A 12186-nucleotide genomic window follows, 5' to 3' on the forward strand; every position below is an offset into this window, starting at 1 on the left:
AGTGGAGGATTTTCATAAGAAAAAAATAATCTTTCCTTCCCTTAAGCTCAACACATCACTTCCATGATGTATACAGGCCACCACTGTTACAGAAAGGTAAGTCCAGAAAGTACAGAACTGTCTCTCGTATAGATCAAAAATATACTTTTGGAAGCATAGTAAAGTTATCCTTTTGGTATTAACTAATACTGTAGTTGTGTTTAATAGTTGGCTATACACATACAAGAATAGTTAATACTATATACGCACACCCAAAAGCAGAAGTAAAACTTAGAAACAAATGAGTTCTTTTAAAAAAAAAAAAAGTAAGAGCTAAAACTAGGAATAAGCTACATTACAAGGACCTTCCTGCAGGATTCTAAATTTAAGGTATATATTAAACTCAGAACTAAGGCTAATGTTGCTATTTCATTAGAAAATGGCTTGTGTGAAACCTTAGTCTCACTTATCTTTTTTAATCAGACACATTTGAGGACTGTGATCCAATGATTGTTTAGCAGCAATTTTACACAACTGTAATTCTTTTATTAACAGGTATTATAAACAGATAATACTAATTTTATTTAAAAACCATGAGTGCCACATTGATGAATATACAGTTCATGAATAACTTAAAGTATTTCCCATATTAAAAGGCAATGCACACAGCATACAAAAGTATACTAAACAAAGCTATAATGATACATGATTGAAGTGTCTAAAATGATATATACAGTACATAATGTCAATTGTGTGTTTAGTACAGTTGCTTTCTGTACCACAATTCCCATCATGCCTCACTTTCCCCAGACACTGAATTCTGCACCTCCTCTTCCAAAATTGGTACAATCAGGTTATCCTTGGACATCAAATTATATTTCATCACAAATTTAGTGAACCGGTGACACAAAAAGGTTTCATTCTGAGGATGGAAAAAAAAATATTTAAATTCCAATGTAAAATAAAATGCATTATGACATACATGAGAAGTGAATATTTCAAAGTGAATTGTGGGAAATGTATCATAAAAATCCTGGAGCATAAATAAATTGTCCCCTTGGTATTGTAACTTTTAGGAACATTGTATGGTTTACATCTAAATAATACCACCACAAGGAATCTATTAGTAAAATAGTTTTATTTCCCCCTTTTATATTCATAAGAGTAGTCACAAGCACCTATTTAATCTTTATTTTCATAACTCAATGTTAAAGCACCTGAATAGGAATATATTCAAGTTCCACTATACCAAGCATGAAATCAGATAAGCAATTCTGTGTCAACTAAATCCTGGTCCACTATGCAAAGCCCTAACGAAAGCTGTATATAGGCACCTGTGGTAATTAAATCCCTCCCCCGCCACCCCCCCCCCCAACTAAACAGTAAGCTGAGTCAGTCTTTAGCTGCTACTACAGTCCACAGGCTCCAGTAGTACGTGTACTCACTGTGCTCCTCCCCATACTAGTCCTTACCCTTGTTTTTACTGCCATTCACATCTCTAAGCTCCCTTCCTGACCTAAAATTTAGTCAGTTAAAAAAAAATAAAATAGTTCCAGGTAATACACATGCCCGAGTCCTCTGATTCTGAGGCTTTACCATCACACTTCCCAACTGTTAATGTTTCCTCCACTACTGTGTGAAAGATATACACAATCAAGTAACTGACTGTACACAAAAGTGCTGTCAAATGCATCAAGTAAACTGAAAAAATTTCTCTACTTTCAATGATAATAATCCTAAGGGTTTCCTGTAACACTCAAAGGCAAGCAATTTTCATAACAAGGGTCACTGAACTGATGGTATTAAAGTTCTTGTAAAGCTTTCTGCTTCTATATAGTGAACTTCTACCCAATTGAGAACTATAATAAACAGGATTAAAAAAGTACACATGAAATTGCTTAGTTTGAAGACTAAAGTCATTCACATGAAACTTCACACAATTCTCACATACTTGTAATCTATTTTGAACTGTACCTTGCTTGCTAAGGAGGTCTGTGTAGTGAAAGTGTTAAGAGAAGAAAATATGTAACAACTGCAGAAGAATAACGCTTGGCATCACTTTAGTAAATGCACTAATGAAAGTAAATGCAAAGTACTCAGTTACTTACTTCATATTCATCAAATATCTGCCGATGATGAAAATACGCATGGGAAAATATTCTGTAAATCCTACGGCACACTGACCCTAGTTTGGCTACAGAGGATTCCTTTATGCTAACCCTGTAAGCATAAGTCAAATGTTATACAGTACTCAGTTTTACAAATCTACAAGCTGAATACAGATATGAAACATGCACATGTGTGCCTGTGTATTTAGTTTTAGTTGTTTATATTGGATGAACTGATCCCACATGAAATTCCAAAAGTTAGGTTTTGTAGATGACTGATAACATTTAAATTCTGTAATCATTATTCTTGAAAGAATTTAATAAAAATATTAAGTTGGCTCATTCTGCACATTTAAAACTTCATATTTTGATTGCAGAAACACTGGCTTCTTCCCACATACAGTTTTTTAAATTAATCTGGAAGGGGCTAGATTTCCCATTTCTAGCACAGAGGGATGCAAACTGCACACTCCTTCCCCAGCAGGACCACTGTGCTCCATGGAGGCTCTTCCCCAGAAAACTCAGCTTGTACTTTTCCATCCAGGGTTCCATAAATTGGCATGGAGACTACCTGAGAAACTGAATCAGTGCATGTCCTTAGCCAGGCCTCTTTGCAGTCAGTGGTGTCCACTTTTGGGACTGCACTAGTTTGGTGTGGGTTTCCCAGCACAGCAGGTCTAGCACTACCTTGAGCCACCACAACCCCCTCCCTCCTTTGAAGTGGGATTTTCCCCACTGGAGACCTAGACCACACTGGAAAACCCAACTTGATTAAGTTGGATTGGTAATATAGTCCCTTAGACACCTCTGTTTTACCTCTAACAAGCTGGTGGCAGAGCAGCACTAAAAGCAGGACCTCTTCCCATACTTAACAACAACAGGAATTGTGGATATGCTGCCACATTTAGTATTTTTCATCATATTCTGTAATACTACATATGAACAATACAGTAATTTATTCTATTAGATAAATGAAAAACCATTTGCATTACCAAACACTGTTTCAGATTTGTTCCACCTATGAACAAGATTTTCTGAATGTAAATCTCCCCCCCCCCCCCCCCCCAAAAATAAAGAAGTTAAAGATAATACTTCTAAGAGTTTTACCTGCTGGGGAAATATTTATTGCTATTCAGAAGACATGCAGCTCCATCAAGTGTGTGCCTGGTGTAGTCTATAGCAGGACACTAAAAAACATTAGGGGGGAAAACAGATATGAAACTGCATCACACAATATTTCACACAGAATTGTCTGATACATCACATAGCTCTCATCTGGGGGAAGTTTACTCAAACCCTTATAAAAACTCTGTAAAACTTCTGGAATTCAAAATTGCTGTCTCTGCCTCCCATGTTATTTTAATTATAGCTCCAAGTACCCGATTGCATTATTTCAGGAGATTGGTTTTTTGGCAATCGGGCATATGCACAGGAGTAGATGTTCTAATTAAGTCTTCTTTAGCAACTGACATGACAGAAGTTCTATAATGGAAGACCACTGCCAAAAAAAAAGTTCATCCCACCACCTACAAGTTAGTTTGGGCTCCATGCGCTCAGTCACGAGGCAGACCATGGACTATAACTATTACAGGACCGCTTGAAATAGTGACCATAATACAATAAGCATTCAACATCCCTGTGTGGGAAGAACATCTCAACAGCCCAATACTGTGGCATTTAATTCAAAAGGGGAACTATGCAAAAATGAGGGAGTTAGTTGAACAGAAGTTTAAAGTACAGTGACTAAAGTGAAATCCCTGCAAGCTGCATGGGCGCTTTTTAAAGACACCATAATAGAGGCCCAACTTCAATGTAACCCCAAATTAAAACAGTAAAGAACTAAAAAAGAGCCACATGGCTTAACAACCATGTAAAAGAAGCAGTGAGAGATAAAAAGACTTCCTTTAAAAAGTGGAAGTCAAATCCTAGTGAGGCAAATAGAAAGGAGCATAAACACTGCTAAATTAAGCAAGAGTGAATAAGAAAAGCCAAAGAGGAGTTGAAGAACGGCTAGCCAAAACTCCAAAGGTATAACAAAAAATGTTTTTTAAGTACACTCAGAAGCAGGAAGCCTGCTAAACAACCAGTGGCCCCTGGATGATCGAGATACAAAAGGAGCGCTTAAAGACGATAAAGTCATTGCGGAGAAACTAAATGGATTCATTGCTTCAGTCTTCATGGCTGAAGATGTTAGGGAGATTCCCAACTGAGCCGGCTTTGTATGTGACAGATCTGAGGAACTGTCACAGACTGAAGTCCACTAAAGGAGGTTTTGAATTAATTGATAAACTCAACATTAACAAGTCACCGGACCAGATAGCATTCACCCAAGAGTTCTGAAAGAACTCAAATGTGAAGTTGCACAACTAGTAACTAAGTGTGAAACCTGTCCTTTAAATTGGCTTCTGTACCCAATGACTGACGTTAGCTAATGTAACGCCAATATATTAAAAAGGATCTAGCGTGATCCCGGCAATTACAGACCGGTAAGTCAATGTCAGTACCGGGCAAATTAGTTGAACAATAGTAAAGAATAAAATTGTCAGACACATAGAAAAACAACCTGAGCAATAGTCAACATGGTTTCTTAAAGGGAAATCGTGTCTTGCTAATCTATTAGAGTTCTTTGAAGGGTCAACAAACATGTGGACAAGGGATCCAGTGGACATAATGTAGTTAGATTCCAGAAAGCCTTTGACAAGGTACCTCACCAAAGGCTCTTATGTAAATTAAGCTGTCAAGGGATAAAAGGGAAGTCCTTTCATGGATTGAGAACTGGTTAAAAGACAGGGAACAAAAGGTAGGAATTATGGTAAATTCTCAGAATGGAGAGGGTAACTATGGTGTTCCCAAAGCAGTCCTCAGACCAATCCTATTCAACTTATTCATAAATGATCTGGAAAGGGGTAAACAGTGAAGTGGCAAAGTTTGCAGACGAAACTAAACTGCTCAGGATAGTTAAGACAAAGCAGCCCATGAAGAACTTCAAAAATATCTCACAAAACTAAGTGTGGGCAACAAAATGCAAATGAAATTTAATATGGATAAATGTAAAGTAATTACATTGAAAAAATAACCCCAACTATATATACACAATATGATGGGGCTAATTTAGCTACAACGAGTCAGGAAAAAGATCTTGGAGTCATCGGGATAGTTCTCTGAAGATGTCCACGCAGTGTGCAGAGTCAGTCAAAAAAGCAAACAGGATGTTAGAATTATTGAAAAGGGGGTCGAGAATAAGACTGAGAATATATTATTGCCCTTATATAATCGATGGTACGCGCACATTGCGTATAGATGTGTCTCCTCATCTCAAAAAGATATACTGGCACTAAAAAAAGTGTCAGAAAAGGGCAACTAAAATGATTAGGGTTTGGAGAGGGTCCCATATGAGGAAAGATAAAGAGGCTAGGACTCTCAGCTTGGAAGAGTGACTAGGGGGGATATGATAGAGGTATATTAAAATCATGAGTGATGTGGAGAAAGTGATAAGGAAAAGTTATTTACTTATTCCCAAATACAAGAACTAGGGGTCACAAATGAAATTAATAGGCAGCAGGTTTAAAACAAATAAAAGGAAGTTCTTCTTCACGCAGCACACAGACAACTTGTGGAACTCCTTACCTGAGGAGGTTGTGAAGGCTGGGACTATAACAGCATTTAAAAGAGAACTGGATAATTTCATGGTGGTTAAGTCCATAAATGGCTATTAGCCAGGACGGGTAAGAAATGGTGTCCGTAGCCTCTGTTTGTCAGAGAATGGAGATAGATGGCAGGAGAGAGATCACTTGATCATTGCCTGTTAGGTTCAATCCCTCTGGGGCACCTGGCATTGGCCATTGTCAGCAGACAGGATATTGGCTAGACGGACCTTTGGTGTGACCTAGTACGGCCGTTCTTATGTTCAGAATGAGGCAGGACAAACTGGAAAAGCAGAGAAAGAGCTGGAGCGTGTGAAAATCCTGGCGGTGACTGGTCATCATTGTGCCTGTCAACATACTAGAAGGAACCAGCCCTTGGTCTGTGCTGTAGCAGACCAAGCCATGGAAAATTTAAAATCCCTATACTTAACTGTTTTAATCATGCAGGGTTAAAGATAGATCTCACTGACTGAGTGACAAATATTCCACGCTAACACACTAGTCTGGACATGTGAAACACATCAACACCCATGAAGGAGTAGCAAAATATCAATTTCCCTTCTCCTTTCATCAATACCCCATAATTATTCTGTACTGAATTTTAGATGACAAACACTGTTAGCTTGAGGACACAGAAAATAAGAAGTAAATTCATGTAACATTTCATTCAGTTTTAGCCTGGCCATTTCACTACTTTCCAATTATTAAGAACACTGCAATGCCAGCCAATGCATGAGGTGGACAGAGCAAGCTCCTATTCCAACCCCCTCTTTCAAAAATCAATTTAATACACAGTTCTCAAATAAAGGAAATAACAGATATTAAACTGATAAGAACAGGTACTACACTTGATCTGAGCTCTAAAGAGCCGAGAAGTCAGTTTCAGTGAAGAAAGGAAAACAAAATATGGAACGCTACCTCTGCTGAAAACACTAACCAAGATTCGGGATGGTTCCTTTTTCTGATTTTGGATATTCACTTTCAATTCCATTTCTGGTTGAGAAAGTTTGTTTCCCACCTCCCTCAAACTTCTTTCTTCACTTACTTCAAAGGGAAGGTGTCATCATGTGCTTATTATGCCTTTCCACTCCCCCCCCCCGCAAGTGCACATTACACCTCTACCCCGATATAACGCTGTCCTCGGGAGCCAAAAAATCTTACCGTGTTATAGGTGAAACCGCATTATATACAACTTGCTTTGATCCGCTGGAGCGCACTGCGTCGCCACCTCCACCCCACCCGTAGCACTGCTTTACTGCGTTATATCCAAATTCATATTATATTGAGTCACGTTATATTAGGGTAGAGGTGTATTTCTGGTGAAATATGCTGAACTTCTAGCTATGGAACAGGTATTTTTATTGCTCTGTACAGCAGCGAATGCAATGGCACAGCAACCATCCCCAAACCATCCCACCTGAGTTCTTCAACCCTCCCCTAAAAGGGAACTTTCTCCAGGGCTGAGAAGAAAGAGCAGTCTCCATGGCTAAAGCAGCAGAGAATCCTGTGGCACCTTATAGACTAACAGACGTTTTGGAGCGTGAGCTTTCGTGGGTGAATACCCACTTCGTCAGACGCAGGTAGTGGAAATTTCCAGGGGCAGGTATATATATGCTAGCAAGCAAGCTAGAGATAACGAGGTTAGTTCAATCAGGGAGGATGGGGCCCTGTTCTAGCAGTAGAGGTGTGAAAACCAAGGGAGGAGAAACTGGTTCTGTAATTGGCAAGCCATTCACAGTCTTTGTTTAGTCCAGAGCTGATGGTGTCAAATTTGCAGATGAACTGAAGCTCAGCAGTTTCTCTTTGAAGTCTGGTCCTGAAGTTTTTTTGCTGCAGGATGGCCACCTTAAGGTCTGCTATAGTGTGGCCAGGGAGGTTGAAGTGCTCTCCTACAGGTTTTTGTATATTGCCATTCCTGATATCTGATTGGACACAAACAACTATTGAGGTGACCAGAGAAAATTTAATACAGATTAAAGCTATATTACTCTTCCAGATTCCCACACAAAAGGTGAGGGGGAAGTAGGGATCTGCATGAGACTGTTACGGAGAGCAGCTGGTTCCCTGCTCTTCAGCCTCCTATGAGTCACTGTGGAAGACGTGAGAAGCAAACAGGGAGTATTCTTCCAGATTCCCACACAAAAGGTGAGGGGGAAGTAGGGATCTGCATGAGACTGTTACAGGGAGCAGCTGGTTCCCTGCTCTTCAGCCTCCTATGAGTCACTATGGAAGATGTGAGAAGCAAGCAGGGAGTACTGCTATGAAAGTCGCATTCCCACATAGCCCTTGCATTTGATTAAGACAAGATATGCACAGATGGCCCCTTCTGTGCATGGATCCCTGAAGAAAATATGAGCCTTCACAGATATATTTCAAAAACTACCCTCCTTACCTCTTTAGGAGTTTTATGGGCTGCACAAAGAAAAATCCATTGTTCAGTTGCTGTCATCTGAGTGCATGTATCTGGGTGGCATTCACTCTGTTGAAACAGTTGTTCAGTTAATAAAATACCAAACAGAGAAAGCAAGATTTGATCATTATTAATAATTTAACTCAATTCTTTAAAATCAGAAAAAGATTTTAAAGCTACTTGATCAACTAAAGTCTTCTGGAATCCTAAAACTATGTACCTAAAGTCACGGTGACTAAAAATATGTGAGCTAAAAGTTTGCAAAGCTTTGTGAGCTAATATTACATTTAAAAATACAAAAACAACCTAGTCTCTGACACAAAAATTAGAGAACAAGAAAAGAGTTACCTGAAGCTTGACAGCAAGTCCATTGAGCTCGAGACAGAATTGTCTAGAAATTTAAATATATCATTATTAAAACAGTTTCCCTAATGGAAACATTTTAACGCAAATAACTTGTCATAAACACTAATGGTTTTATGCATCTCTAGTGGTTTTAAAAATTACATTGGTTTCTTCTGGGGTGTAGAAAGCAGAAGAGGAATGAGATCAAATGTAAAAAATATGGTTCAAAATCTCAGCATCTATGACAAATTTAGAATCTTTGAACATATCTGTAGAATATACAAGGAAAAAAACAAAAGGAGACTATAAGATGACAGGAATACAAAAAGAAAAGTCAGAAAAATTTAATTTATTATTCATTCAGAGGAACTCATACAACTATATTTGAGTTTTCTCCTTTGTCAAAAAGGATAAACTGAATAGCATTCCGATAGCTGACACTAGGAATATATTTTCTCCCCTAGGAAAATCTACATTTTACAAATTTGCCTTTGATATCAATTCATGTTTAAGAAAAAAATAGTAAAATCCCTTAAACATGCACTGAAGAAACACAGATCATAAGATGCAAACTGATCAAACCCATCTATGCTATACCCTGAAAGTCCAATTCTGTGGCTTTACTGCCATCCCCAAATGCTCAAGAGATGACTACTGAGACCTTCAGGAGTACCTTTCTTTAAGCCAGCCTGAGTTGAGGTGTAATGCAGTGAGGTTATGTGTGAAAGCTGCTGATTGCCTCACTCTCAAGCACACACTAGCAGACAGTTTAGAGAAGATTTAATGCTTTGGAGGAAGCAGTGTAAAATTTTCAGAAGTGACTAACTTAGGCATCTAAGTCCCATTTTCAAAAGAAATATAGGCACTTAAGAGCTTAAGTCTCAAAGCAGAATAAGGGTGGAAATATCAGTGAGCAGAACATTGATTCTGTACGATAATAAAACAAACACTTTCAGTAACAAGGACAGTTTGTAGACATAAAAGGCATCTAGGTAGCCAGCTTAACCAATGTAATGTAACAGCTAATAGACAAAGAGAAAGCCAGAAAAACTGTCACAATTTCTCTGATAGTGACTGAAATAAAAATGGAGAACATGTTTACTACAAAAAATATTTTCTTAACAGTTTGTTAAAAACCAGCCTCATAGCTAAAGGCTATTCTGGAGAGCATCTAAAGATTACAATATTCATATTTTAGTAAGTGAAAGTAAGGAGTTAATGCAGGGGTCCCCAACACAGTGCCTGTGGGTGCCATGGTGCCCGCGAGGGCATCTAAATGCGCCCGCGTCCTGGCCAGCGGTGGAGCATCTGCCGAAATGCCGCCAAATTTCTGCGGCATTTTGGAGGCAACACCTCTCGATGATGTCACTTGCCGGCAACATCATCAAGAGGCGTCGCCACCGAAATGCCGCAGAAATTTGGCGGCATTTCGGCAGATGCTCCACCGCCGCCACGGTCTTTCTGGCGCCTGTTAGACGAAAAGGTTGGGGACCACTGAGTTAATGAGATTGAGTGGGGGAGGCGCTGTGGAAACTCATGGCTGTCCTTTCAGTCCACACTGATATAAATCTTTGCAGTCCAATTCTAGAAGTTTGTCTGTCTTATTTTAAACACATGTATGTTGACATCACAAATTTTTAAAAGCAAAAGGGAGTTTAAGGGAATCCTCACAACAATGAATTTGGTAATCAGAAAAGGAGCAAATAAATTCCATTGTTAAGACTACAAATCTCTTACTAATACATAATTCTAAAATGTTTAATAGTACAAAGTTTTGCTCTTGTAGGTTTTTTTTAAAAAAACAGTTATAAACAAAAATATTTAGAGTCTATAAGAGTCAGACTATTATGATTCATTACTACTGCTAATCAGTGCGGTGAGATTTCTGATTCTACATTTTGACAAAGCATGAATTCTTACCGTAAATGTTCATACTTCCATACACCTTCATCCTGCCCTTCAGGAGGCTCCAGGATTTTGTCAATGTTAGAACAGTCTGCTCTTATGTTTTGTTGGATATACTGAGAAGAAAAAGTAATAATTTCTGAAAATTGTTTTAAGATAGTAAGACTCCATATTTAGGACTGTGCCACAACTCTAGCTACTTGGATATATACTTACTAGCTATTACAGTAAGGATAACAGCTACTTATTTCTTTAGTCTAGCTGGAATTGAACAGCTGTGTTGATGGACCAAAGTAAGAGGACCAAAAAAAAAAAGAAAGTAGCAATAGGTGGAGAAGGAACAAAGCAAATGTCCCCAAAATACAGTGTGTGAAAAACATGTCTTCCCTGCATGAGAAATGGTAAGAGGAGCAGAGTTTTACCAGGTAGCAATAAAACCTGTTCAACTGGTGAAACCGGAAACCAGGATTCTAGTGATTTCTACACACAAAATTACTGTATTAACCAGTACACCGATTTCTATTTCTCTATGGAATTACGAAATTATTTTTGAATAACTATATCACAACCAAGAAGAGAATGTGCCCTGTTGCTCACATCTTGCCAAAAGTCACAAGATTTGGGTGACTAAACTTATACATATGAAAAAATATTTATTAGAACAAAAAATACCTGTTGAACAGCTAGTGTGCTATCCATTTCTTCAAAGGATTCATCAGGCCAATTGTAAAAATCCTATGGAAAAAAAAACACCAAACTTAACCCAGTTTAATAAAGGGTGGAAAAGATAGCATGACATTTGCAGCAAACTCTGAATGCTTAATATCAGGAAACTTCAACAGGTTGTAGAAAAATAACCTTTACAGTTTCAGCAAACAGGAAAACTACATCTAGAAAGAGAGGAAGCAAAGTTGCAAAGGACTATAGGGGACTGATGCTTACCCTCCTGAAAACCAAAATATGAAACTTACAATAAAAGGAGCTACCACGAAGTTATTCATATCTTAAAATTAAAGCTAAAGCTTTGCTTGACTTGTAATACTGGAAATGTCATCTCTCATTTGCTAAGAAGAGTCAGACCTGGTTAACACTTGAAGACCCCAAAAAGAAGTCCAGGGTTCTGAAGGAAGTGATATTAAAGTGATTTCACAAGTGACCAGCAAGATAGGAGTAATGTGGTACTTCCAGCAGCACTCTGGGTCGTTATAATGGGGTGTTGGCCTAACTCAGCCAAGACACTTTATTATTCTTTCATCCTACCAAATATCTTGCCTGATTGCTTCTGATTGAATGTTTTGCTCACTTTCATCCTAAACCATCATGTAACATCATTAGATGCCGTTAAAAAGGCGTCAAATTTCACCTCAGAGGTGGCTGCCTGCCCCTGGCTGGTGAAGTAGTTCATACACACTCACGCGATCAGGATGAAAAGAGGCACGTAAATGTAAGATTACGTTAGCTGGAGTCACTAACATTCAGCGACTCTTTCTTATGACCCGACACTCCCGAACATGTAGGTGCTGCCCTGGGAGGGGGGCTCCCGGCCAATCCCCGTGGAGAAAACCCCTTTCCTAGCTGACAAGGCTAAAACCGGAGCAGACTCATCCCCACCAGCCCGGCAGGGGGGCTCCCCACCCCGGGTGAGGCCCCCGGAGAGCAGCGCCAGCCGGGCGCGGGACAGCCCAGAGCGGCCCGGCTCCGGTGACAGCCCAAGCCCGGGTCCCTGACAGGCGACCAGGGCCCAGAGCCCGCTGCGGCCGCACCGCCCAGCCCCGCACGGGGCCGGAGCGGCCCC

General features: G+C 39.3%; 1 protein-coding gene and 1 pseudogene across 1 annotated transcript in view; both read right to left on the reverse strand.

Annotated features, from left to right (window-relative positions):
- Positions 1 to 439: 439 nt before the first annotated feature.
- Positions 440 to 12186, reverse strand: part of HSPE1 (heat shock protein family E (Hsp10) member 1) — a 33816-nt gene continuing 22069 nt past the window's right edge. The window contains exons 3-9 of the mRNA XM_032803598.2: positions 11064 to 11126; positions 10407 to 10507; positions 8490 to 8532; positions 8124 to 8210; positions 3195 to 3274; positions 2088 to 2199; positions 440 to 901 (exon numbers count right to left, since the gene is read on the reverse strand). Coding sequence (XP_032659489.1) covers positions 770 to 901; positions 2088 to 2199; positions 3195 to 3274; positions 8124 to 8210; positions 8490 to 8532; positions 10407 to 10507; positions 11064 to 11126 — 618 coding nt within the window. The 3' untranslated portion in view covers positions 440 to 769. The remainder of the gene's footprint in view (positions 902 to 2087; positions 2200 to 3194; positions 3275 to 8123; positions 8211 to 8489; positions 8533 to 10406; positions 10508 to 11063; positions 11127 to 12186) is intronic.
- LOC116838439 (U2 spliceosomal RNA) lies at positions 6435 to 6611 on the reverse strand (annotated as a pseudogene).

The sequence above is a fragment of the Chelonoidis abingdonii genome, chromosome 10 (genome assembly GCF_003597395.2).
Source record: "Chelonoidis abingdonii isolate Lonesome George chromosome 10, CheloAbing_2.0, whole genome shotgun sequence".
Classification (NCBI taxonomy): domain Eukaryota; kingdom Metazoa; phylum Chordata; order Testudines; family Testudinidae; genus Chelonoidis; species Chelonoidis abingdonii.